The 27667-nt window shown below is 40.1% G+C and overlaps 1 protein-coding gene across 4 annotated transcripts in view; it reads left to right on the top strand.

Moving 5' to 3' along the window:
* ZCCHC4 (zinc finger CCHC-type containing 4) overlaps window positions 1-27667 on the top strand; it is an 83249-nt gene that overhangs the window by 15440 nt on the left and 40142 nt on the right. For 2 of the 4 annotated variants that reach the window (XM_037829519.1, XM_037829522.1), the window contains one exon: window positions 27270-27545. The exons of 1 other annotated variant lie outside the window; for it this stretch is intronic. In XM_037829519.1, the coding sequence (XP_037685447.1) occupies window positions 27270-27545 (276 nt within the window). Of the gene's footprint in view, window positions 1-26025; window positions 26233-27269; window positions 27546-27667 lie in introns of those variants that run through there. One more of the 4 variants, XM_037829520.1, reaches the window with a different exon arrangement.

The raw sequence follows: 27667 nt of genomic DNA on the forward strand, positions 1-27667 counted from the left end.
TGGCTGTGGCCAGGTCAGCCTTGGTGAGTGGAAGTCCATGTTGCTGAGCCCATGCATAACCTCCATCCCTACCACCATGACCACTTTGTTCATGAGTCCATTGGGCAATGACAGGAGTTTCTGGGGAAAGAGGCTGATTGGTATCCACCAAACGGGTCATTTTATCCACTTGGTTATTAAAACCTTCTTCTGCTGAAGTCACCCTCTGGTGAGCATTCACATGGGACACAAATATCTTCATGTTGTTTGCCCACTCAGAAAGGTCTTTCCACATACCCCTTCCCCAGACTTCTTTGTCACCAATCTTCCAATCATGTTCCTTCCAAGTCCCTGACCATCCAGCCAAACCATTAGCAACAGCCCAGGAATCAGTATACAGATGCACCTCTGGCCAGTTCTCCTTCCAAGCAAAGTGAACAACCAGGTGCACTGCTCGAAGTTCTGCCCACTGGGAGGATTTCCCCTCACCACTGTCCTTCAGGGATATCCCAGAAAGGGGCTGCAGTGCTGCAGCTGTCCACTTTCGGGTGGTACCTGCATATCGTGCAGAACCATCTGTAAACCAGGCCCGAGTCTTCTCTTCCTCAGTCAACTGACTGTAAGGAACTCCCCAAGATGCCATAGCTGTGGGCTGGGCAAGAGAAGGTAAGGTGGAAGGAGTGGGGGCCATGGGCATTTGGGCCACTTCCTCATGTAACTTACTTGTACCTTCAGGACCTGCTCGAGCTCTATCTCGTATATACCATTTCCATTTTATGATGGAGTGCTGCTGTGCACGCCCAACTTTATGGCTTGGTGGGTCAGATAACACCCAGCTCATGATAGGTAACTCAGGTCTCATGGTAACTTGGTGGCCCATGGTTAAGCGTTCTGTCTCTACTAAGGCCCAGTAGCAGGCCAACAGTTGTTTCTCAAATGGAGAGTAGTTATCTGCAGAAGATGGTAAAGCTTTACTCCAAAATCCTAAGGGCCTGCGTTGTGATTCTCCTATAGGAGCCTGCCAAAGGCTCCAAACAGCGTCTCTATTTGCCACTGACACTTCCAGCACCATTGGATCAGCTGGATCATATGGTCCAAGTGGCAGAGCAGCTTGCACAGCAGCCTGGACCTGTTGCAGAGCCTCATCTTGCTCCGGTCCCCACTCAAAACTAGAAGCTTTTCTAGTCACTCGGTAAATGGGCCGGAGTAGCACACCTAAATGAGGAATATGTTGTCTCCAAAACCCAAAGAGGCCAACTAAACGTTGTGCCTCTTTTTTGGTTGTAGGAGGGGCCAGATGCAGCAGCTTATCCTTCACCTTAGAAGGAATATCTCGACAGGCCCCACACCACTGGACACCTAGAAATTTTACTGAGGTGGAAGGCCCCTGTATTTTTGTTGGATTTATCTCCCATCCTCTGCCATGCAAATACCTTACCAACAAATCTAGAGTAGTTGCTACTTCTTGCTCACTAGGTCCAATCAACATGATATCATCAATATGATGGACCAGTGTGATGTCTTGTGGGAGGGAGAAATGATCAAGATCCCTGCGGACAATATTATGACATAGGGCTGGAGAGTTGATACAACCCTGAGGTAGCACGGTGAATGTAAACTGCTGGCCTTGCCAGCTAAATGCAAACTGTTTCTGGTGGTCCTTGCTGACAGCAATTGAGAAAAAAGCATTTGCCAGATCAATAGCTGCATACCAGGTACCAGGGGATGTGTTGATTTGCTCAAGCAATGATACCACATCTGGGACAGCAGCTGCAATTGGAGTCACCACCTGGTTAAGCTTACGATAATCCACAGTCATCCTCTAAGACCCATCTGTTTTCTGCACAGGCCAAATAGGAGAGTTGAATGGGGATGTGGTGGGAATCACCACCCCTGCATCCTTCAAGTCCTTAAGAGTGGCATTAATCTCTGCAGTCCCTCCAGGAATCCGGTATTGCTTCTGGTTCACTACTTTGCTAGGCAGAGGCAGCTCTAGTGGCTTCCACTTGGCCTTTCCCACCATAATAGCCCTCACTCCAGGAGTCAGGGAACCAATGTGAGGATTCTGCCAGTTGCTGAGTATGTCTATTCCAATTATGCATTCCGGCACTGGGGAAATAACCACAAAATGGGTCCGGGGACCCACTGGACCCACTGTGAGACAGACCTGGGCTAAAACTCCATCAATCATCTGACCTCCATAAGCCCCAACTCTGACTGGTGGACCAGAGTGACGTTTTGGGTCTCCGGGAATTAATGTCACTTCTGACCCAGTGTCTAATAATCCACGAAATATCTGATCATTTCCTTTTCCCCAATGCACAGTCACCCTGGTAAAAGGCCGTAGGTCCCCCTGGGGAAGGCTGGGAGGAAGATTAACAGTGTAAAATTTTGGCAGTGTGACAGGGTCCTTCTCCAAGGGTACCCGGCCTTCCCTTCATTCAAGAAGCTCTGGATCTGTAAACTGTCTCAAGTCTGGGAATTGATTAAGGGGCTGTGACTCTCTGTTTTTGTAATTCAAGGGAGATTTTTGTTCATGTGGCCTAGAATTCTTCTGCTTATATAGTTCAAACAAGAATTTAGTCTATTGTCCATCTATTTTACTACTTGGTACTCCATGATCCACTAGCCAACGCCATAAGTCTCTGCGAGTCATATTATTTCGATTGCTGCTTTGAGCCTGTTTTCCATTATGGTAGCCCTGTCCACCTTGTCTGTGGCGATTAACTGCAGCCACTTGGCTTCTGCTGACTCGGGACCCGATTATCCCCATTGTGTTTAAGGATTCCAGTTCAGTGACAGCAGTTCCTACAGTAATATCTGACCTACAGAGAAGGGCGACTACAGAGCTCTTCAGGGATGATGGAGCTAGTTTCACAAATTTATTCCTTACAGTCCTGGTAAAAGGTGTGTCCTCTGGACATTCCAGGGCTGTGTGAGCAGGTTTTCCATGATAAATCCACTCTAACATTCCAATTTCTCTAAGCCTTTGAATCCCCTCCTCCACATTATACCAGGGCAGTTCTGGCATTTCAACTTCTGGTAATGCCGGCCACCTTTTGATCCATGTTTCAGCCAGCCACCGAAACAAACTGTTAACACCCTTTCTAACCCCTTGAGCTACAACATTGAATGCAGAATCTCTGCTTAGTGGGCCCATATCAGTAAATTCAGCCTGATCCAACCTTATATTCCTTCCACCATTATCCCATACTCTCAACATCCATTCCCACACATATTCCCCTGGTTTCTGTCTGTATAAGTTGGAAAACTCATACAGTTCTTTTGGAGTATAGCGTACTTCCTCATGGGTCACACTTTGTACCTCACCCTTTGGGGCTTGTTGGGACTTGAGCCTAGTTATAGGTCTTGAAGCAAAAACTGGTGGTGGGGGTGGGTCATGAAAAGAGTTAGAATCATCTCTCAAGCCATTCACCTCAGGGCACTCTGTTGCATTTTCATCTCTTAAAACAGGATTAATCTCTCCAGACAGAGGAGTGAGGGCTGCTTCCTCAGGGGAGGTGATTACAAGATTAGCAGGCACTGAAGGGTTAATCTCCTTAGGTGGGAGTTGCCTGGCAGGCTCCTTAGGGCAGACTGGAGGCAGAGAAGCTGTTTCCCCAGGACAGCCCTCTACAGGTAAATCTAACAATGACACAGCAGAATCCAGGGTTCCAATGTCCTCACTGTCATTATTATCAATCCATATGTCCCCATCCCAAGTTTCTGGGTCCCATTCTTTTCCAATCAATGCCTTTACTTTAACAGCAGACACCCTGAGAGGTTGAGATTTTAGTTTACGCTGTAAATGTGCTACTCGCACAATAAGAGACTGCGTCTGATTTTCAGAAACCTCCAGTCTGTGGGCACAGGAAATAAGATTTTCTTTCCGTGCACAGATGGAACCCTTTACATCTGTCATATGGCATTCAAGTTTTGAATTTGAAGCCTTTAGCTCATCCCTTTCTCTTACAACTGTATCCAAAGTATCTAAGAGCAGCCAGCCAACATCATTATACCTCTTAATACTGCAAAACTCCGTGAAAGTGTTGAAAGCGCTGTCACCCAGAGCCTCGCTTCGTACTAGAGCACAATTAGGAGAATCAGATGGTGCTATTTTGCGTATTTCCTTTGCCAACTCCTGCCATGGACTATTAGTACCCTCTTGATTATTGGAAATAGAGTCATTAGTGCCTCTGAATCTAATCAGAGTAGAAAACAAGTTGTAAAAGCCCATTTTAAGATTCCGTTTCTCAAGATCCACTCTTGGTACCAAGTTGTATTAGTTAGGGTTCTCCTTGGAAACAGAATCAATGAGAGATGTCTCTTATTATCAAATTGTAAAAGTGACTCACGCAACTGCGGGAGCCCACGAGTCCAAATTCTGCAGAGCCGTCAACAAGCTGTCAACTCCAAGGAAGACGTCCGACGAACTCCTCGGGAAACGAACCGACAACTTTGACGAACTCCTCAGGAAACGAACCGGCAACTTTGAAGAACTCCTCAGAAAACGAACCGACAACTTTGACGAACTCCTCAGGAAACGAACCGGCAACTTCGACGAGCTCCCCAGGAAAAGCTTCACTGAGCAGCTGAAGAAGAAGTGAAGGTTCTCTAACCGTCCGGCTTATAAGCCTCCAACTGATCACCCGGACCAAATCCAGCCAATTGCATTCTCTCACTGTGGAAGCACGCCCCTTGATGAGTCATCAGTCAGCTGCAGTCAATTGACTGATGATCCGACAAACCAACCAGCCTCAAATAGCCTCACAGCAATCGTCAGTCCAGTGCCCGCTTGACCAGACAGCTAGGCCACCTAGCCAAGTTGACACATGAACCCAACCATCACACCTTTGTTACAATTAATGGAAGCATGTTACAATGTTACTGTTAACTATAGACTAATTTGCATTGATTGTATTTTTTCTCCAATACCATCCCATTTTTAAACCCTGCAAGGTTAACATTCATTTGTTCTTCCTTATGTAAAAATATTCTTATATTTGTAAATTTAATCACAATCACTGACTGCTCTAGGTTTCACTAAGTTATACCAACCCAGTCTTTATCTTCTATCTTTCCTTTTGGTGTCCAAACCATGCCCCTAACCTTCCTCTTTCAACCATACTCACAGTTATCTTTGTTCAGTGTACTTACAGTATTGTGCTACCATCAACCAATATTGTGCTACCTATTTCTGGATCTATACAATCAATCCTGTTGCACATTCTGTATTATTTCAGCATTAAATGCCCAATCTTTACCTTCTTTCTATCTCCTGGTATCTTTATTTCTACACTCTTCTCCAAACCTCTCTATTCTGTTCTGTAGCACTCCCTTTAGTATTTCTTGTAGAGGAGGTCTCCTGTTCACAAACTCGCTCAGTGTCTATTTGTAAATATTTTAAACTCTCCCTCATTTTTGAAGGACTGTTTTGCTGGATATAGGATTCTTGGATGGCAGTTTTTCTCTTTCAGTATCTTGAATATACTATTCCATTGCCTTCTCACCTCCATGGTTTCTACTGAGAAACCTAAACAGTCTTATTGAGCTTCTCTTGTATGTGATGGATTGCTTTTCTCTCACTGCTTTCAGAATTCTCTCTTTGTCTTTGACATTTGACAGTCTGATTAAGTGTCTTGGAGTAGGTCTATTTAGATCAATTCTGTTTGGGATAGCACTGCATTTCTTGGATGTATAATTTTATCTCTTTCATAAGAGTTGGGAAATTTTCATTCATTATTGCCTCTATTATCCTTTCCCTTCTCTTCTCCTTCTGGGACACCTATAACATGTATATTTATGTACTTCATGTTGTCCTTCAGTTGTCTGAGCCTCTGCTCATATTTTTCCATTCTTTTCACTATCTGTTCTTTTATGTGTAGGATTTCACATGTCCTGTCCTTTAGTTCAGTAATACTTTCTTCTGTCTTTCAAAGTCTGCTGTTGTATGTCTCCATTGTGTTTTTCTTCTTTTGTATTGTGACTTTCATTCCCATAAGTTCTGCCATTTATTTCTTCAAGCTTACAAATTCTTCCTTATGGTCACCCAGTGTCTTCTTTATATCCTTAACTCTTTGATCACTTTTTCTTTCAACTTGTTTACTTGATTTAGAAGGTTTATTTGAACATCTTTAATTAGCTGTTTCAACTCTTGAATCTCAGTGGACATGTTAGTATGTTTCTTTGACTGGGTCATATCTTCGTGTTTCCTGGTGTGGCTTGTGATTTTTTTGCTGTCTAGTCATCTGATTTTCTTGATTAGTTTATTCTGGAGGTTATTTTCTCTGTTGCCTTTTATCTCTATATTTCTTTTTTTCTCTGTTGCCTTTTATCTCTATATTTCTTTTTTTCTCTCACTGGCCAGTTGTCAGTATTCCCTTGCAGTTTCTGGACTGTCCAGCAGATGGCACTGTTTGGTAACTTAATCTCTTCAGAGGCTGCTTTGCCTCTCAGCACAGGCTGCATGTACACAGGTCAGCTGAATCTGCGGAATTCCTATGCCCTCATTTTGCTGGCCAAAATATGACTAGATATGGGACTCCACCTGTGGGAGAGTACTCCCTCAGCTGACCCAGTACTCCAGCCATCCCCAAGGCAAGAAAACGACTGCTGGCTGCTGCTTCCCTCAAGTGTGGGGGAAGGGTTTTCAGATCCAGGGGTGGAAACACAGTGTCTGTCCATGTCTTCTCAGTTTCTTTGTTCCTCACTGACCTGGGCCTTGAAATGTCCTCCTTTGTCCCCCGAGTCTTCAGACAGTGGGGGTATGTCTCACTGCTGTGGGATATTTTTAAATCTGTGTCCCTAGTCGGAGGGTTCTCAGCTGCTAATTCTGTGCCTTTTCCTGCACTGAGGCCTAGTGATGGGGAGAAAAGAGGACTGATTTGTTGAGGATGGAAGATTACTACCTGATATTTCTTCTCTTTCTTCAATTCAGCATCTGCATGGTCCTCCTCCAGTCTGTAACCTCCTACAGTGTTTCAAACTATTCAGAACTGTCCTTGTCTTCATTGAATCTCTGAAGAGGAGTTTTCAGTACCTGTTTACGTCGCCATGTTAATGACATTATTGCCAGCAGCACTTCTCTGAGGAAAGACTGCTGGCGTCCAGGGTTCCTCTGTCACATGGGAAGGCACATGGTGACGTTTGCTGATCCTTCTCTCCTGGTTTCAATGGCTATCTCCAAAAGTCTCTGGGTGTTTCTCTCTTGCAATATTATTTTATGTGTTCTGTTTTTATTGCTTGGTTTTGTTCATTTTCATTATATGGTCTGTTTTTTCTTTGCTGTCCTTTTTGTAATGTGTATTTCTTCAATATTTTTTGTACTAGTGGTACGTTTGTAACTTTCAATACCACATTTAATCATTTCATTTTTTTTAGTCTTTATCTATCAAAAAAATGGGAAATGATGAACTTGTATTTTTTCTTGCTATCTCTTCCTTCTCTACAATTATGATCTGATTTTAGTTGATGATTTTTTTTTTTAATCTTCATTTTATTGAGATATATTCACATACCACGCAGTCATACAAAACAAATCGTACTTTTGATTGTTTACAGTACCATTACATAGTTGTACATTCATCACCTAAATCAATCCCTGACACCTTCATTAGCACACACACAAAAATAACAAGAATAATAATTAGAGTGAAAAAGAGCAATTGAAGTAAAAAAGAACACTGGGTACCTTTGTCTGTTTGTTTCCTTCCCCTATTTTTCTACTCATCCATCCATAAACTAGACAAAGTGGAGTGTGGTACTTATGGCTTTCCCAATCCCATTGTCACCCCTCATAAGCTACATTTTTATACAACTGTCTTCGAGATTCATGGGTTCTGGGTTGTAGTTTGATAGTTTCAGGTATCTACCACTAGCTACCCCAATTCATTAGAACCTAAAAAGAGTTGTCTATATTGTGTGTAAGAGTGCCCACCAGAGTGACCTCTAGGCTCCTTTTGGAATCTCTCTGCCACTGAAGCTTATTTCATTTCCTTTCACATCCCCCTTTTGGTCAAGAAGATGTTCTCCGTCCCACGATGCCGGGTCTACATTCCTCCCCGGGAGTCATATTCCATGTTGCCAGGGAGATTCAGTCCCCTGGGTGTCTGATCCCACGTAGGGGGGAGGGCGGTGATTTCACCTTTCAAGTTGGCTTAGCCAGAGGGAGAGGGCCACATCTGAGCAACAAAGAGGCATTCGGGAGGAGGCTCTTAGGCACAACCATAGGGAGGCCTAGCCTCTCCTTTGCAGCAACCGTCTTCCCAAGGGTAAAACTTATGGTAGAGGGCTCAACCCATCAAACCACCAGTCCCCTATGTCTGTGGTCATGTTAGCAACCATGGAGGTGGGGTAGGCCAATATCCCTGCATACTCCACAGGCTCCTCAAGGGGGCACTACATCTTTTTTTTCCTTGTTTTTCTTTTTTTTTTTTTTTTAACTTTCCCTTTTATTTAAATCAACTGTATGAAAAAAAGATTAAAAAGAAAACAAACATACAATAAAAGAACATTTCAAAGAGACCATAACAAGGGAGTAAGAAAAAGACAACTAACCTAAGAAAACTGCTTAACTTCCAACATGTTCCTACTTTACCCCAAGAAAGTTACCTAATATAGCAACATTTCTGTGAACTTTTTCCTACTATATCCATCAGAAATTAACAGACCATAGTCATTCCTGGGCATCCCCAGAACGTTAAATAGCTTATCTGTTCTTCTTGGATTATTGTTCCCCCTTCCTTAATTGCTCTCTACTGCTAGTTCCCCTACATTCTACATTATAAACCATTTGTTTTACATTTTTCAAAGTTCACATTAGTGGTAGCATATAATATTTCTCTTTTTGTGCCTGGCTTATTTCACTCAGCATTATGTCTTCAAGGTTCATCCATGTTGTCATATGTTTCACGAGATCGTTCCTTCTTACTGCCGCGTAGTATTCCATCGTGTGTATATACCACATTTTATTTATCCACTCATCTGTTGAAGGACATTTGGGTTGTTTCCATCTCTTGGCAATTGTGAATAATGCTGCTATGAACATTGGCGTGCAGATATCTGTTCGTGTCACTGCTTTCCGATCTTCCGGGTATATACCGAGAAGTGCAATCGCTGGATCGAATGGTAACTCTATATCTAGTTTTCTAAGGAACTGCCAGACTGACTTCCAGAGTGGCTGAACCATTATACAGTCCCACCAACAATGAATAAGAGTTCCAATTTCTCCACATCCCCTCCAGCATTTGTAGGTTCCTGTTTGTTTAATGGCAGCCATTCTAACCGGTGTTAGATGGTATCTCATTGTGGTCTTAATTTGCATCTCTCTAATAGCTAGTGAAGCTGAACATTTTTTCATGTGTTTCTTGGCCATTTGTATTTCCTCTTCAGAGAACTGTCTTTTCATATCTTTTGCCCATTTTATAATTGGGCTGTCTGTACTATTGTCATTGAGTTGTAGGATTTCTTTGTATATGCAAGATATCAGTCTTTTGTCAGATACATGGTTTCCAAAGATTTTTTCCGATTGAGTTGGCTGCCTCTTTACCTTTTTGAGAAATTCCTTTGAGGTGCAGAAACTTCTAATCTTGAGGAGTTCCCATTTATCTATTTTCTCTTTTGTTGCTTGTGCTTTGGGTTTAAAGTCCAGGAAGTGGCCCCCTAATACAAGGTCTTGAAGAAGTTTTCCTACATTATCTTCTAGGAGTTTTACGGTACTTTCTTTTATATTGAGATCTTTCGTCCATTTTGAGTTAATTTTTGTGTAGGGGGTGAGGTAGGGGTCCTCTTTCATTCTTTTGGATATGGATATCCAATTCTCCCAGCCCGATTTGTTGAAAAGACCATTATGACTCAGTTCAGTGACTTTGGGGGCCTTATCAAAGATCAGTCGGCCATAGATCTGAGGGTCTATCTCTGAATTCTCAATTCGATTCCATTGATCTATATGTCTATCTTTGTGCCAGTACCATGCTGTTTTGGCAACTGTGGCTTTATAATAAGCTTCAAAGTCAGGGAGTGTAAGTCCTCCCACTTCGTTTTTCTTTTTTAGAGTGTCTTTAGCAATTCGAGGCATGTTCCCTTTCCAAATAAATTTGATAACTAGCTTTTCCAAGTCTGCAAAGTAGGTTGTTGGAATTTTGATTGGGATTGCATTGAATCTGTAGATGAGTTTGGGTAGAATTGACATCTTAATGACATTTAGCCTTCCTATCCATGAACATGGAATATTTTTCCATGTTTTAAGGTCCCCTTCTATTTCTTGTAGTAGAGTTATGTAGTTTTCTTTGTATAGGTCTTTTACATCTTTGGTTAAGTTTATTCCTAGGTACTTGATTTTTTTAGTTGCTATTGAAAATGGTATCTTTTTCTTGAGTGTCTCTTCAGTTTGTTCATTGCTAGCATATAGAAACATTACTGACTTCTGTGCATTAATCTTGTATCCCGCTACTTTGCTAAATTTGTTTATTAGCTCTAGTAGCTGTATCGTCGATTTCTCAGGGTTTTCTAGATATAAGATCATAACATCTGCAAACAATGACAGTTTTACTTCTTCTTTTCCAATTTGGATGCCTTTTATTTCTTTGTCTTGCCGGATTGCCCTGGCTAGCACTTCCAGCACAATGTTGAATAACAGTGGTGACAGCGGGCATCCTTGTCTTGTTCCTGATCTTAGAGGGAAGGCTTTCAGTCTCTCACCATTGAGTACTATGCTGGCTGTGGGTTTTTCATATATGCTCTTTATCATGTTGAGGAAGTTTCCTTCAATTCCTACCTTTTGAAGTGTTTTTATCAAAAAGGGATGTTGGATTTTGTCAAATGCTTTTTCAGCATCTATTGAGATGATCAATTGATTTTTCCCTTTTGACTTGTTAATGTGTTGTAATACATTGATTGTTTTTCTTATGTTGAACCATCCTTGCATGCCTGGAATGAACCCCACTTGGCCATGGTGTATGATTTTTTTAATGTGTCTTTGGATTCGATTTGTAAGTATTTTGTTGAGGATTTTTGCATCTATATTCATTAGGGAGATTGGCTGGTAGTTTTCCTTTTTTGCAGCATCTTTGCCTGGTTTTGGTATTAGATTGATGTTCGCTTCATAAAATGAGTTAGGTAGTGTTCCATTTTCTTCAATGTTTTGAAAGAGTTTGAGTAAGATTGGTGTCAGTTCTTTCTGGAAAGTTTGGTAGAATTCCCCTGTGAAGCCATCTGGCCCTGGGCATTTATTTGTGGGAAGATTTTTGATGACTGATTGGATCTCTTTGCTTGTGATGGGTTGGTTGAGGTCTTCTATTTCTTCTCTGGTCAGTCTAGGTTGTTCATATGTTTCCAGGAAATTATCCATTTCTTCTACATTATCCGGTTTGTTGCCATACAGTTGTTCATAATATCCTCTTATAATTTTTTTAATTTCTTCAGGATCTGCAGTTATGTCACCTTTTTCATTCATTATTTTGTTTATATGGGTCTTCTCTCTTTTTGATTTTGTCAGTCTAGCTAGGGGCTTGTCAATCTTGTTGATCTTCTCAAAGAACCAACTTTTGGTGATATTTATCCTCTCTATTGTTTTTTTGTTCTCTATGTCATTTATTTCTGCTTTAATCCTTGTTATTTCTTTTCTTGTACTTGGTTTAGGATTGGTTTGCTGTTCATTTTCTAGCTTCTTCAGTTGATCCATTAGTTCTTTGATTTTGGCTCTTTCTTCCTTTTTAATATATGCGTTTAGTGCTATAAATTTCCCCCTTAGCACTGCTTTTGCTGCATCCCATAGGTTTTGGTATGTGGTGTTCTCATTTTCATTCGTCTCTATATATTTAGCAATTTCTCTTGCTATTTCTTCTTTAACCCACTGATTGTTTAGGAGTGTGTTGTTTAACCTCCAGGTATTTGTGAATTTTCTAAGTCTCTGATAGTTATTGACTTCTAATTGTATTCCATTGTGGTCAGAGAATGTGCTTTGAATAATTTCAATCTTTTTAAATTTATTGAGGCTTGTTTTATGTCCCAGCATATGATCTATTCTGGAGAAAGTTCCGTGAGCACTAGAAAAGTATGTGTATCCTGGTGATTTGGGATGTAATGTCCTGTATATGTCTGTTAAATCTAATTCATTTATCAGATTGTTTAGGTTTTCAATTTCCTTATTGGTCTTCTGTCTGATTGATCTATCTATAGGAGAGAGTGATGTGTTGACGTCTCCCACAATTATTGTGGAAACATCAATTGCTTCCTTTAGTTTTGCCAGTGTTTCTCTCATGTATTTTGTGGCACCTTGATTGGGTGCATAGACATTTACGATTGTTATTTCTTCTTGCTGAATTGCCCCCTTTATTAGTATTTGGTGGCCTTCTTTGTCTTTCAAAACATCCCTGCATTTGAAGTCTATTTTATCTGTGATTAATATTGCTACACCTGCTTTCTTTTGGCTGTAGCTTGCATGAAATATTTTTTTCCATCCTTTCACTTTCAGTTTCTTTGTGTCCCTGTGTCTAAAATGAGTCTCTTGTATGCAACATATTGATGGTTCATTTTTTTTGATCCACTTTGCAAATCTGTATCTTTTAATTGGGGAGTTTAATCCATTTACATTCAGTGTTATAACCGTGAAGGCATTTCTTGAATCAGCCATCTTATCCTTTGGTTTATGTTTGTCATATTTTTCCCCTCTGTCTATTAATATCCTTTGTTGTACCCATACCAAATCTTTTTAGTACTGAACCTTTCTCCAAGTCTCTCTGTCCTTTCTTTGTTTCTCTGTCTGTAGGGCTCCCTTTAGTATCTCCAGTAGGGCAGGTCTCTTGTTAGCAAATTCTCTCAGCATTTGTTTGTCTGTGAAAAATTTAAGCTCTCCCTCAAATTTGAAGGAGAGCTTTGCTGGATAAAGTATTCTTGGCTGGAAATTTTTCTCACTCAGAATTTTAAATATATCGTGCCACTGCCTTCTTGCCTCCATGGTGGCTGCTGAGTAGTCACTACTTAGTCCTATGCTGTTTCCTTTGTATGTGGTGAATTGCTTTTCTCTTGCTGCTTTCAGAACTTGCTCCTTCTCTTATGTGTTTGACAGTGTGATCAGTATATGTCTCGGAGTGGGTTTATTTGGATTTATTCTATTTGGAGTTTGCTGAGCATTTATGATTTATGTATTTATGTTGTTTAGAAGATTTGGGAAGTTTTCCCCAACAATTTCTTTGAATACTCTTCCTAGACCTTTACCCTTTTCTTCCCCTTCTGGGACACCAATGAGTCTTATATTTGGACGTTTCATATTATCTATCATATCCCTGAGGTCCATTTCGATTTTTTCAATTTTTTTCCCCATTCTTTCTTTTATGCTTTCATTTTCCATTCTGTCATCTTCCAGGTCACTGATTCGTTGTTCAACTTCCTCTAGTCTTGTACTATGAGTGTCCAGGATCTTTTTAATTTGGTCAACAGTTTCTTTAATTTCCATAAGATCATCCATTTTTTTATTTAGTCTTTCAATGTCTTCTTTATGCTCTTCTAGGGTCTTCTTGATTTCCTTTGTATCCCGTACTGTGGTCTCATTGTTCATCTTTAGTTCTTTGAGTAGCTGCTCTAGGTGCTGTGTCTCTTCTGATCTTTTGATTTGGGTGCTTGGGCTTGGGTTATCCATATCGTCTGTGTTTTTCATATGCTTCATAATTTTCTGTTGTTTTTGTTCTCTTGGCATTTGCTGAACTTGCTAGGGTTCTTTTAGGATTTGTAGACCAATTGAAGTCCTTATCTCTAATTTATCAGATCTACAGCTTCGTGGGGTACCCTTTCTCTAACTAACCAGCAGGTGGTGTCCACGAGCCACCTGTTCTCCACAAGCCAGTTCTCCCCTGCTTAGCCTTTTTGGTAAGTGGGGGAGTGAGTCTTGTGGGGTCCAATTGGTGTACCAAGCTTGCGTGTGTAGTTGGTGTTGCCTGCCCTGTATATGGGGCGTGTTTCTGGGCAGTCAGGGAGGGGGGGTGGCTCTAACAATCAAATCTCCCTGGTGATCCTAGAGTTTTAAAGCTGCTGCAATAGTCTAATCCTTCAGTTCAGTCCTGCCACAGTTTGTCTCTGCCACTGACCCACAAGTCCTTGGTATTGGCGTATGGCTCCTGAGACTTGCAAGTGGGCCCCTCTTCCAGGCTGTGCACCCCGGGTCCTCTGTTGAGGGATGACTGTGCTATGTCACAGGTGAGTGCCGTCCCCCTAGGGCAGTTCTGGGCTGCTGGGCTGTGTAGGGAGGCTCCCAGTCTGCTGAAATGACGGCTGAATGGGGCTTTGTTAATTCACACTGCTCCACCTTCCCAACTCTGGGACAATCAGCTGAGGTTGCAGGGAAGGCTAATGTCCACTCCCAGTTTTGTGGTGTGTGCCTGTTATTTGAAGCACTTCCGTCACACTGGGTTGTCTGGGGCAGCTCTGGGCTATGGGGCTGGCGATGGGCAGGAGTGTTTCCTGTCCACCAGGATGATGGCTGTGAGCGGACACACCCCTTTTCTTGGGAAGTTGTGGTGTTTAGTGAATTTTCTCAGCCACTGGATTATTGCCTTTTGTCTCAGAGCTGTCTTAGTTCTGCTCTTGACTTGACCTGCCGAAATTGGAAGTCTTTGAAGCTTTCTGTATTGGGCTTCTTAGCGTAATTGTTTTAGAAAAAGAAAAAAGGATTAAAAAAAAAAAGAAGGGCCCTCCTCAGAGATCTAATGGGTTATTGAAATGCTAAGAGACAAAGCAACCAGGGCCATTAAGGAAAGGTCCACAGGGTAGAGAGATCAGCTTTTCTTCGGGATTTGCATATGCACCTCAAGGCCTGAGCTCTGCCCTTCCCCTTTCTATGTTCACCAGAACTCCAAAAATCCTCCGCTTTTATTTTGGAGTTTTTCGTGTTGTTTTTATTCTATGCCTGTCTCCTCTCTGCTGGGCTGGCTGCTCTCAGATTATCTGGTGTCTGGTCTCAGTCTATCTATGGTTGGAGTTTGGATCAGTAGAATGAGTTTCCGATAAGGGCTGCCACTGCAGTTCTCCCTTCTCCTTCCCGGAGCTGACAGCCCCTCCTCCCATGGGACTGAGCCTGGCAGGGAGGGGCGCGGGTCCCCTGGCCGCAAAAACTTACAGATTTCGCTGATCTCAGCAGTTCCACGTTTTCATGAGTGTTGTATGAAGTATGCCCAAAGTCAGATTGCTCTGTGGTGTCCAGTCCACGCAGTTCCTGGCTTTCTACCTACTTTCCTGGAGGAGTAACTAAAACATACAGCTCACCAGTCTGCCATCTTGCCCCGCCTCCTTGATGATTTCTCTTTAGTGTAAACCTTTAGGCCTTTGAATATTGTTTTTAACTCTTTGACTTGATTCTTCAGTTTTAAATTACATCTTTTGGCACATGGCTCTTAAAGATGAGAAAATCAATATCCTTAAAATAACTTGCATCTTCTCTTTCTCTTCCCCTACCACTTTTATTTGGATTTATATTATTTACATTTTGTCTATAACTATAATCTCCACCTTTATTTCTGTTTTTTTCTGTGGTTGAATGGATTCAGTACTCACTGACAGCACTTTTGCTGTAGTTTCTTTGTTTATCTCCTCTTTGATTGAGATTTATTCTCTGGCAGTTTATATTTTTATACAAAAGTCTTATTAATTTAAAATATGAATCAAAATTTATCTGTGGTTATATGAAATGTTCAGAATAGGCAAAACCATAGATACAGAAAGGGGATTAGTGGTTGGGAGTGGTTGGAGGAAGGAGAGAATGGGGAGTGACTGCTGATGGGTATGGAGTTTCTTTTTGAGGTGATGAAAATGTTCTGGAGTTAGATAATGATGATGGTAGCACAACTTTGTGAATGTACTAGAAACCATTGAATTTCATACTTTTGAAACCACTGAATTGCACACCTTAGAAGAGGGAATTTTATGGTATGTGATAACATCTCAGTAAAAGAAGATGATATGTAGCAATAGAATTGAATAGTTTTAAGATGTTTTATGGAAAAAAACCCAACATTCCTGTCTCCACCCTACATTTCCCCTTCCCAAGAAGTGACTGTAGTCAACTCTTTCGGCTCATTATTTTAGAATTTATTTTCCTGTCTCCAAAAACCATGCTTGTATTTCTGCTTTCTGATTTGTCAGTTTTCAGAATTATCTAAATACCACTTTGGAAGATGAGGATTTAGCTTTCACTCCCCTGCTATAATCTATACACTTCTTACCCCCCCCCACTTCTTATATGTTTATATCATAATTTTGGTTAGACTCAAAATTTAGCATTTACATTACTATGACAGCACAAATACTGCTCATAGTCTGAACCATGTAATAAAACATAATAACTTCTCTCCTGCACAGCTTTTTGTTTTCCTTGGAGTTAGTTATAGTCTTGGATTTTTTGTTGTCATTGCTGCTGTTATTTAAGTTATATTTGCACTTATCATTGATTTAATGGCAAACCATTTGCCAATATGTCTATATCCTTTACAAGCATTCAGTTATACCATAATCTATTGATTTCATCTTCTCCGAGAAATCTGTCCTAGAGCTTTTGGACATGCGCCACTTGTAATGGATGCCCATTCTTCCTGGCACCCAGCCGTCCAGCAGTTTCTTCAGGAGGGCCCCAGGTTATATTGTTATGTAACTTGAATTCTTCCAAGTCCAAAAAACATTTGTCTCCCTTCTCTTGAATGGCAGTTTAGCCAAGTAGAAAATTCAGATTACCCATGTTTTCCTTGGGGACTTGAAGGATTGCTTCTGTGTTCCCTCTAGAGCTGTACATCTTCTTCTTTTTTTTTTTTAATTCAGTTTTATTGAGATATATTCATATACCATACAGCCATACAAAGCATATAATCAGTTGTTCACAGTACCACCATATAGTTGTATGTCTATCACCAAAATCAATTTTTGAACATTTTCATTACCACACACACAAAAGTAATGAGGATAAAAATTAAAGTGAAAAAGAACAATTAAGGTAAAAAAGATCACCGGGTGCTTTTTTTTTTTCCCCCTTTTCTCTACTCGTCCTTCCAGACACTGGACAAAGGGGAGTGTGATCCACATGGCTTTCCCAATCATATTGTCACCCCTCATAAGCTACATTTTTATAAATTGTCTTCAAGATTCAAGGGTTCTGGGTTGTAGTTTGCTAGTTTTAGGTATTTCCTGCTAGGTATTCCAATTCATTAGAACCTAAAAAGGGTTATCTGTATTATGCTAAGAGTGCCCACCAGAGTGACCTCTCGGCTCCTTTTGGAATCTCTCAGCCACTGAAACTTACTTCATTTCATTTCACTTGCCCCTTTTGGTCAAGAATAGAGCTGTACTTCTTATATTGTCTGTGTTAAAGGACAAGATTTCTGTTTGTTTTGTTCGTGTTTTTGTTTTTATTTCCTGTCCATTGGGATTAAATACTTTTGTAAATGTAGTAAAAATAAATTAGTAGAAAATAAAATGAAAACAAAGAAGACATACAAAATACAAGTAAAATTTTTTTATTATTATTAAGTTGAACAGACATAAAATTACTCTGGTTAATTGGTACAAAATCTCAAACGTGTATTCTCGATTTCTGTCCTTGTCTCATCAGGGGCTGGTAACAGTTGGTGGCCAGCACCAGTGTGTGCCCAGCATTTGAGGAGGCCTGTTCTAGATTTAAATAAGATAATGTGATTTGATCTTTTTCCTGAATGTTTGAAGGAAGTAAATTTTTGAAAATACTTTTTCTATGCTGATATTTGATTGAATATAGACTTCTAGGTTGGAAATAATGTTCCTTCAGAGTTTGGAAGGCATTGCTCTTGCTTTCTGTCTTCCTTTATGGCTGTTGAGAAATTCAGACCATTCTAATTCTGATCTCTTATATGTGATCTGTTTGATCCCTTTGTCATCTTTTCAGGATCTTTTTATTCTGAGGAATGTGACCTTTCATGATGATCTATCTTGATGTGAGCCTGTTTTATCCCATTTTGCTAGATAGATATATCCTTTTAAGCTGTAATCTCACCTTCAGTTATGAGAAATTTTCCAGCTTATATTGTTGAAGCTTTCTTTCCTGCTATTATTTCTTTATGAAAACTTCTATTATTTGCAGTAACCATGACCTCCTCCTCTAATCTTTTCATTTTCTCATCTTTTCTCTCCTTATCTTACTTCTTTTTTGCTCCTTTTTTCATAGAGATAATCTCAGCTATGTTGTCCAGCCTATCTGGAGAATTTTCATTTCTGCTATGAGATCCTTTGGTTTTTCCTCTGATTTTTTCTTTTAGTAGCATACAGTTTTTGCTTCATCCTCATCTCTGAAGATAGGCCAACTTGGGGAGGAAATTTTTTCAAGTTTCTTGTGGTTTGAATTAGGAATACAAGTGTTCTTAGTCCTTGGATTGATATCAGACATATGTTTATAAGAGTGAATTTTAATATTATTTATGTACTTAATAGCACTGAAATATATATCTGAATGTGGTTAAAAGGGGAATGCTAGGTTGTATATATGGTAATAGAATAAAAAAATTTTAAAAGAATCCATGGAACTGCACTACATAAACAGTGAATCCTTAGTTAAACCATAGACTATAGTTAGTAGTACAGTCATAAAAATGTGCTTTTATCAGTTGTAACAAATGTACCACCCCAATGCAAGGTATTAAAAACAGGATGATATATGGGAAGCCTGTATTTTATGCATGATTGTTCTGTAAACCTGCACCTTCTCTAATAATAATAATAATAATAATAAGTGATTTTGAAGAAAAAATGTTTTAACTTTGAAGAAGCCAATTAATTGCTTTTTTTCTTTTATACTTCATGTTTTTTATGTCCTATTTAAGATATATTTTCCAAACCCAGGTCATTACTATTTTCTTCTATATATTTTCCTTCTAGAAGTTGTATAGTTTCAACTCTTAAATTTAGATCTGTGATCCATTTTGCATTAATTTTTGAATATAGTGTAGGGTTAGAGTCAAAGTACATTTCTTTGCATGTGGCTTTCACACTTTTTTAGCACCATTTATTGAAAATCTCATCCTTCCCCCACTTGGCACCTGCATTGGTGTCCTGTTGGTACTGTAACAAATTATCACAGAATTGGTGGCTTAAAACAAAACATTTATTCTTTTACAGTTCTGGAAATCCAAAGTCCAAAATCAGTCTCACAGAGCATCAAGGTGTCAACAGGGCTGGTTCCTTCTCTCCCCTCAGAGGGGAGAATCCATTTCCTTCCCTATTCCTGCTTCTACAGGTCACCTGCATTCCTTGGCTTGTGGCACTGCACCTCCATTTTCAAAGTGCCTTACTCCCAACTTGGCTTTTGTCATCAGTTCTTTGTCCATGTTTTCCTTTGGCTCTTTGAGGATACTTAGGACCATTCTTTTAAAGACTTTGCTATGTCTCAGGTCTGGTCCTCCTCACTGATGGTTTCTGATTCTTTAGACTTCTCCTTTGTCTGGGCCATTACTTTCTGTATCTTTGTATGTTTTATAGTCTTTTGTTGAAAACTGGACATTTTGATATTTTAATGTGTTATCACTGGAATTTAGATTCTGAGGTATCTGTTCCTTAAGCCTCTATCCAGGTGGTGTATGACAGGGCTTTCCTTAAATGCCAGGAATTAATAAAAGAAAAAAAAGAAGAACGTGAAAAAGGAAACACTTTTGCAGCCTTTACAGTTTGACCTTTGAGAGCACTCTCCTTCAGGGCTTATCCATACAATGAGTTTAGAGAATAGTTTCAGGCCAAAGTGTAGGTACCTCCCTGATCTGTTCAGCATGTGCATCTTGTCTTAAACATGCTTTGCCTGAAAGCATGTTTTGCCTGAAAGCATGGTGGTGCTGGGAATTCCCCCTTTAAGTGGATAGGAATGTGTCCTCTTCCCTAGGAAACAGATTCCTCATGGTCCTGGTCCCGGTCCTGGGCAACACAGCTTGATTGCTCTCCCACAGCCTTCTGTAGGAGAGCTCTGTGAACTGCCTTCTGTACACAGTGCACCACCAGAGAGGCTGAGTCTGACATATGTGCTCCCAGCATGCGCACGAGGGTTATGCTGTTCCTCTAGAACCAGGACCAGGGATCTGCACTGGAAGCACAGGCCAGTTCTGTGCTTAGCCGATGGGGGTTGGGGTGAGGGACAGCCAGAGCACCACAGGATCCTACCACTTTTAAGTAGCCTTTTACTTGATTCAGTACTTGTCCTGTTACTGCAATCCTTTAACTGTTTTTTTGGAACATTGAGAAAAATATTTCTGCCAGTTCTTGCTGGTTATTCAAATCTTCTGTGGGGGAACGAAGCACTGAAGTGCTTCTGCCATTTCCATGCCTGATAGTATTTGATTGGATGCTAGACAGTGTGAGTTTTACCTTGTTGTATACTGGATATTTTTCATTCCTTTACATGTTTTTGGGCTTTGTTCTGGGATACATTTAAGTTATTTGGTTATAGCTTGATGCTTTTGAGCAGGAGTTAGCAAACTGTGGCTTGCAAGCCAAATATGGCCATGCCCATTCATTTGTGTATGGTTTATGGTTGCTTTGGCACTACAATAGCAGAGTCCAATTGCCTACAAATCTGAAAACATGTGCTATCTGATCCTTTACAGAAAAGTTTGCTGACCTCTACTTTTGAAGCTTGTCTTTAAAAAGCTTTGCTAGGCAGGAACAGAGTGACCTTTGGTCCAGGGCTAATTTTCCCTCACTACTGAGGTAGTATCCTGTGATTTATCTAACTCATGCCTTTGTTTTAAGAGGTTTTTTTTGTGTGTGTATTAGACTTTTTTCTACTTTCTTGTCAGAAGACAAACTATTCTGAGTCCTTTGTGAATCTCAGCTGTTTTACCACCTACATCTTCCTAATGGTTCTTTCCCTGGTCTTGGTTAATTTCTTCACATGTGTGTACTGATCAGTGCTCAGCTGAAGACTTGAGAGGAATTGTCAGCAGATCTTGGAGCTCCTGCTTTCTTTCACCTCCTCACCTGCCCCATATCCATGTATGTCCTCAGTTCTCTACCCTGTGAGTTCTAGCTTCCATGGCTTCCCCAATTTCTCTCCTCTGTCTCATGGACTTAGTGAGCTCACCAGGCTCTGTGTGGGTTCTGCCTCCCTGTACTGCCATCTTTCTATAGACAATAAGCTGGGCAGTTGTACAACTCACCTCATCTGTTTCCCTTGTCTCTGGTTTCTCTGTTTTGGGCCACCAATTGTCCAGTATCTGAAAACTGTTGTTTCTTGTATTTTATGTTTAAAAATTTTTTAAGACGGATGGTAAACCTGGTCTGTGTTGCTCTTGTCAAGGCTGGATGTGGATGCCTTCAATGCTGAACATTTAATAATGAAAGATATAGTCGTAAATTCAATGGTTCTGTTGCTGAAGAGTGTTTAGTGGTTCTTTCCACTTGTGTTTCATGTTTTAGGGGCTGTTTTCCCTACTGACATTCTTATTTTGAATTATTTAGCAGCTCCTTCTAATCCCTCTTTTTTCTTTCTAGTCATAGATAAGGCCGCCAAAAGAACAGTTATATGAATAGAAATATTTAAATTACTGGCATGATAATTCATCTTTTAGTCTAGACATTCAGAATATCTCATTGTCACTGTCCTGGGTACTTTGAGGTAAACCTGTGCTTAGATACAAAAAGTTTAAAAATGCTCTATGATTCTATTTTAAGTTCGCAGTTTTTACAGTGCAGTTCCTGTGTTTGGTTCCATTGAAACCATATGACTCTTCTCAAGCTATAATAATCTTTTAAGGTACTATTTGGATTTAGACATTTCAGACTGTATAGGCTTTAATAATCTTATTTTTATTGTGTTTTCTTATTCCAATTTCACAGCCTCTGTTTATCAGCATATACAAAAATAGTTTTTAAAACACATTAACCATGATTATTTTCTCTCATCAATTATCTCTAATATAATGGGGGAAAAAAGAAAATGGTGACTTTGAAATCAGATATAAGAGTTAACTTGAAAGAGATGAAATGGGATATCTAACAGTCTTTTCTAAGGCTTTGAATATTGTCTTGTGTTTGGGGGGCATGTTTGAGCTTCTGAAATCTGCCCCTATCAGTACTGCTAAGAATAGAGGCGCTTTGAAGGAACCTCTTTTCTTTCAGGAGGCAATTTTTCTTGCTAAGTATGCCATGAGAACTTGAAGAATGCTCTTGATTTCTCCTTTTAAATTATGAGCCAGACTGTCATATGAGCCAGTCTGCTTGACACTTCAAAGTTAGAAAACATGGATTTGTCAATAAATTTAAACTAGATAGTAGTTTCCATTACTAAGTTGTTTGAGTAATATATTATATTCACATTTTAAATGGTTATTGATCTTCATTCAGTGACTAAATTGGAGCATCTCAATTCTTATGAAATTGCTGATTCTTTTCCACTTTGAAGTTATGCAGCCAGACATAAATTCTAGCCAATATTCCACAATTTTTTCTCACCTTTGCTTCTTTGTTCAATACTTTTTAACAAGTAAGAATACTTTTTAATGCAATTTTATTGAGATATATTCACATACCATACAGTCATCCAAAGTGTACAATCAGTTGTTCACAGTATCCTCATATAATTGTACATTCATCACCACAATCGATTTTTTTGAACGTTTTCATTACTCCAGAAAATAAAAATGAAAATAAGAATAAAAATAAAAGTATGGAATAACACCCGAATCATCTTATACTCCTTTTTCCCACTCTATTATTCATTTACTTTTTATTCCCCTTTTTTCTACTCATCTGTCCATATACTGGATAAAGGGAATATGAACCACAATGTTTTCACAATCAAACAGTCACACTGTATAAGCTATATAGTTATGCAGTTGTTTTCAAGAATCAAGGATACTGGATTGCAGTTCAGCAGTTTCAGGTATTTCCTTCTAGCTGTTCTAATACACTAATAACTAAAAAGGGATATCTATAAAGTGCATAAGAATAACCTCCAGAATGACCTCTTGACTCCATTTGAAATCTCTCAGCCACTGAAACTTTATTTTATTTCATTTCTCTTCCCCCTTTTAGTCTTCTGTTTATACATTTAATCACCATCATTGGCCACTCTAGGTTTCGCTAAGTTATACAATCCCAGTCTTTATCTTCTATCTTTCCTTCTGGGTCATACATGCCCCTAGCCTTCCTATGTCAACCATACTCACACTTATCTTTGCTCAGAGTACTTACCATAATGTGCTACCATCACACAATATTATGCTCTCCATTTCTGGATCTATACAATCAATCCTGTTTGCCCTTATGTACTCCTTCAGCATCAAATGCCCAATTTCTAACCTTTTTCTATCTCCTGATAACCTTTGTTCTCAACTTTAACTCTCATTTCGCTCATCATTGTTAGTTCATATTGGTGAGTCCATAGAGTACCTGTCCTTTTGTTTCTGGCTAATTTCACTCAACGTTATATCTACTGTCTACCATTTTGACTTTTGGAATTTATATGTCATATTTTATTTTATTTTCCCTCTTTCTCTTTTTACTCTCACTGATAGTCTTCATTTCTACTCTCTTCTCCAGAACTCTCTCTCCTGTCTTTTCCTATCTGCTTATATTGCTCCCTTTACTGTTTCTTGTAGAGTAGGTCTCTTGTTCACCCTCTCAGTGTCTGTCTGAAAATATTTTAAACTCTCCCTCATTTTTGAAGGATAGTTTTGCTGGATATAGAATTCTTGGTTGGCAGTTTTTCTCTTTCAGTATCTTAAATATATCATGCTGCTGCCTTGCTTCCATGGTTTCTACTGAGAAATCTGCACATAGTCTTATCGAACTTCCTTTGTATGTGATGGGTCACTTTTCTCTTGCTGCTTTCAGAATTCTCTCTCTGTCTTTGACATCTGATAATCTGATTATTAAGTATCTTGACGTAGGTCTATTCAGATCTATTCTGTTAGGGATACACTACACTTCTTGGGTCCGTAATTTTATGTCTTTCATAAGAGATGGGAAATAGTCAATGATTATTTCCTCCATTATTGTTTCTGCCCCTTTTCCCTTCTTCTGGGACACCCATGACACATATATTCATGTTGTTCTAGTTTGCTAATGCTTCCAGAATTGAAAACACAAGAAATGGATCAGCTTTTATAAAGGGGGGTTATTTAGTTACACAGTTACAGTCTTAAGGCCATAAAGTGTCCAGGGTAACACATTAGCTATCGGGTACCTTCTCGGGAGGATGGCCAATGGTATCCGGAAAACCTCTGTTAGCTGGGAAGGCACGTGGCTGGTGTTTGCTCCAAAGTTCTGGCTTCAAAATGGCTTTCTCCCAGAATGCCCCTCTCTAGGCTGTAGTTCCTCAAAAATGTCTCTCAGTTGCTCTTGGGGCATTTGTCCTCTCTTAGCTTCTCTGGAGCAAGTGTCTGCTTTCAATGGCTGTCTTCAAACTGACTCTCATCTGCAGCTCCTCTCTCAGCTCCTGGGCGTCCTTCAAAGTGTCCCTCTTGGCTGTAGCTCCTCTTCAAAATGTCACTCTCAGCTGCACTGAGTTCCTTCTGTTTGTCAGCTCATTTATATGGCTCCAGTGATCAAGGCCCATCCTGAATGGGTAGGGCCACACCTCCATGGAAATTATCCAATTAGTCATCACCCATAGTTGGGTGGGGCACATCTCCATGGAAACACTCAAAGAACCACAATCTAATCAAAACTGATACATCTGCCCACACAAGATTACATCAAGGATAATGTTATTTGGGGAGACATAATACATTCAGATTGTCACACATGTGCCTCATGTAGTCATTCAGTTCCCTGAATCCCTACTTATATTTTCCCATTCTTTTCCCTATCTGTTCTTTTTTGTGTAGGATTTTGGCTGTCCTTTCCTCTTGTTCCTGGATCCATTCTCCCTCTTCAAATCTGCTGTTGTATGTCTCCATTGTGTTTATCTCTTCTATTGTACCTTTCATTCCCTGAAGATCTACCAATTGTTTTTTCAAACTTTCAAGTTCTTCCTGATGTTCACCCAATGTCTTCTTTATATCTTTCATCTCTCTCTTTTTTAAATTTCTAAACATTTTTATTTCAAATCTCTTTTCACCCCTCCCCAATAAGACATGGGTTGGTATAGCAATCATAAAAAGGAGATACAAATACAAGAATCAAATGTCTCCCTCACTGACACTTAGAAAAAAACTGGGAATTGTATGTGGGGTTTCCAAACAGGACATGCAACAGCTACTAATGTCCCTTTATGAGAGTCAGACATGCCTATTAATACAATATATACGGACACCCCATTCTGAAACTAATTTACAGGGACATCCCAACACCCACCACCTCTATCCCCAGAAAAATACCAAAACACACCCAAAATGCATTTGTTTTGTTTATATCAAAACATCTTTCCCTTTTCCCATCCCACCCTCAGACCCTCCCACCCAATTTAAGATTGGCCTGCAATTCTATTTTAACCGTTTAGTATTTTTAAAATAGTTTATGAAAATAAATTATATAGCAACTATTTTAATAAATTAAGCACAAAAAGGAGAGTAAAAGAGGAAAACTAGATGGGAAGACAAAAGCCAGGCTATGCTTTGGCTTGGAGGGCAGAGGTGGCCAAAGAGGGCAGAAGTGGTTGCAGAGGGTGTGGCTCGCCTTCTGGTGAAGAACAGGCAACCACCCTGAGCTCAGAATGACAACCCTTTTCATTGGGTTTCTTAAAAACAACCAAAAAATGTATAGCAGTGGCTGTGCCATAGGCTGCACCAGTTTCGGCATTCCAAGAACCAGCCTTCTCAGAGAGAAGTGCCTGGATTATCCTTGTCCCTTGGAAAAGGTTCTGGGAATAACAGTGAGAGCAGGTCCCAGCTCAAGGGAGCACCAGGGAGGGAGTAGTCAGACCAGCCTTCCGGCTCCAGCTGAGCTGTTAGGGAGCAAGCAAGCAGCTTTGCTTGGGGCTTCCTTCATGTATTTTGCTATATCTTCCCTCAACTTGCTGACTTGATTTTTTGAACTGATTTAGCATATTTGTTTGAAGATCTTTAATTAGTTGTTTCAACTCCTATGTCTCATTTGAAGTTTAAGTTTGTTCCTTTGACTGGGCCATATCTTTGTTTTTTGTAGTGTGAATTGTAATTTTTTGTCTGTACATCTGGTTTCCTTGATTACTCTAATCAGATTTTCCCAGACCAGACAGGGAATGGACCTAGCAAGTTGTCAGACTTGCCTCTGAGGCCTCTAGATGCTGTTCTTCCCAGCACTGGTGCTTGTCAGCCCGCAGCTACCCACCGGTGTAAAGAGGTGTGTTGCCTTTAATCCTCAGTAGACCCTTTCCCAGCCAGGAGCTGAGAATGTCAGAAGCCAAACTTAAGCTGTTTCTGTTTTTGTTTTTTTTTAATCCCATGCCATAGGGTCTGAGTTCTAGAGGGCAGCCACTTGAGCTGGGCCCTGCCTCCCTCTTTTCTTAGAGAAGATAAGCCCTTTAGGGGTTTATCTTCTACATTTGACTTCTTCCTTTGTTTCTCTAACTATCTTAACTCCATTCTTGCATGGGTCAGTGCTGACAATTGAAAATGCCTAAGGCTTTCTCTTATGAGTTACTTAGAATGACAGAAAAAAAAAGGAAAAAAGAAAGAAATCCCCTTTTCAAAGCCAGTTCCTAGCCCCCCAGTTACCAGTCAAGAACCAGAGTTGGTGCCCAGTTCTGTGTGCCCCTTTCCTTGGCATACAGCCCTTTTTCAGTATTCTGAGCTCAGCGGACTCCAAAAGCCTCTGTTTTTATTTATTTATGTATTTTTTTTCTGTTAGCCCCATCTCCTCTCTGCTGGGAGAAACGTTTGAGTTCTTTTCCCACTTGCTCTGGGTTTATCTGTGCTCATAGCTCGTATTTGGTAGTCCAAATTCGTTAACTAAAACCGCAGATGGAGCTTGGGTGAGCTACCTTCCTTTCCTCCTAGTAGATTGCTTCTTTCCCCTAAAAGGAAGTGTTTCAGCTCAGCCTGATATGCTGGTGGTGGAGGGGCACCAGATCCACAGTTTGGGGAGCTTTACTTATAGTTCTTATGCTGAGATCTCAGCCATTCTACCTGTTCCAGACTGGTGTACAATGTGTGTCGGGTCACAGATAGCCCCCAACAGTTGTTCCAGACTATTTACTAGTTGTTCCTGGCTGTATGCTAGTTGTTCCAGAGGAGAAACTAAATTCCACACCTCCCTATGCTGCCATCTTCCCCCACCTCTCTCAATAATACTTTTTGAATAAAAAAAATAGCAAGATGTATTGCCTTTAAAACAACAAACTTAAAATGTATTACTTTGTGCTTTATTGTGTCTTGAAGGTACTTGAAGTTTATTGAGTTGCCCTTATCTCAAAGAAAGTTTTGTCAAAGATGTCAGCAGTTGCTTTTACCAGACAATTGGGGGAAGCATCAGGAGCATCCAGTGGTGGGTGATGTTTCTATCACGCAGTTAAAAAGGCCCAGTCAACTCCTCTATCCTCTGGAAAATAAGAAGACAAATGCCCAGTATTTGTTTGCTGATAGGAGTTGTCAATTCTTGGTAGACCTGCTTTCTACCCTGGGATTCAGAAGAGTACTATGTGTTGGAACTCCAAGGTATGTTGTATGATCCTTTTCTTTTTTTAAATTCTCCTGTCACCATTATTTAAACTGTATGAAAATTTTATCAAGATGTCATTGACTATGTGTAAGATACAGCATTAAGCATTGAGAATACA

The sequence above is a fragment of the Choloepus didactylus genome, chromosome 3, assembly GCF_015220235.1.
Source record: "Choloepus didactylus isolate mChoDid1 chromosome 3, mChoDid1.pri, whole genome shotgun sequence".
NCBI lineage: Eukaryota > Metazoa > Chordata > Mammalia > Pilosa > Megalonychidae > Choloepus > Choloepus didactylus.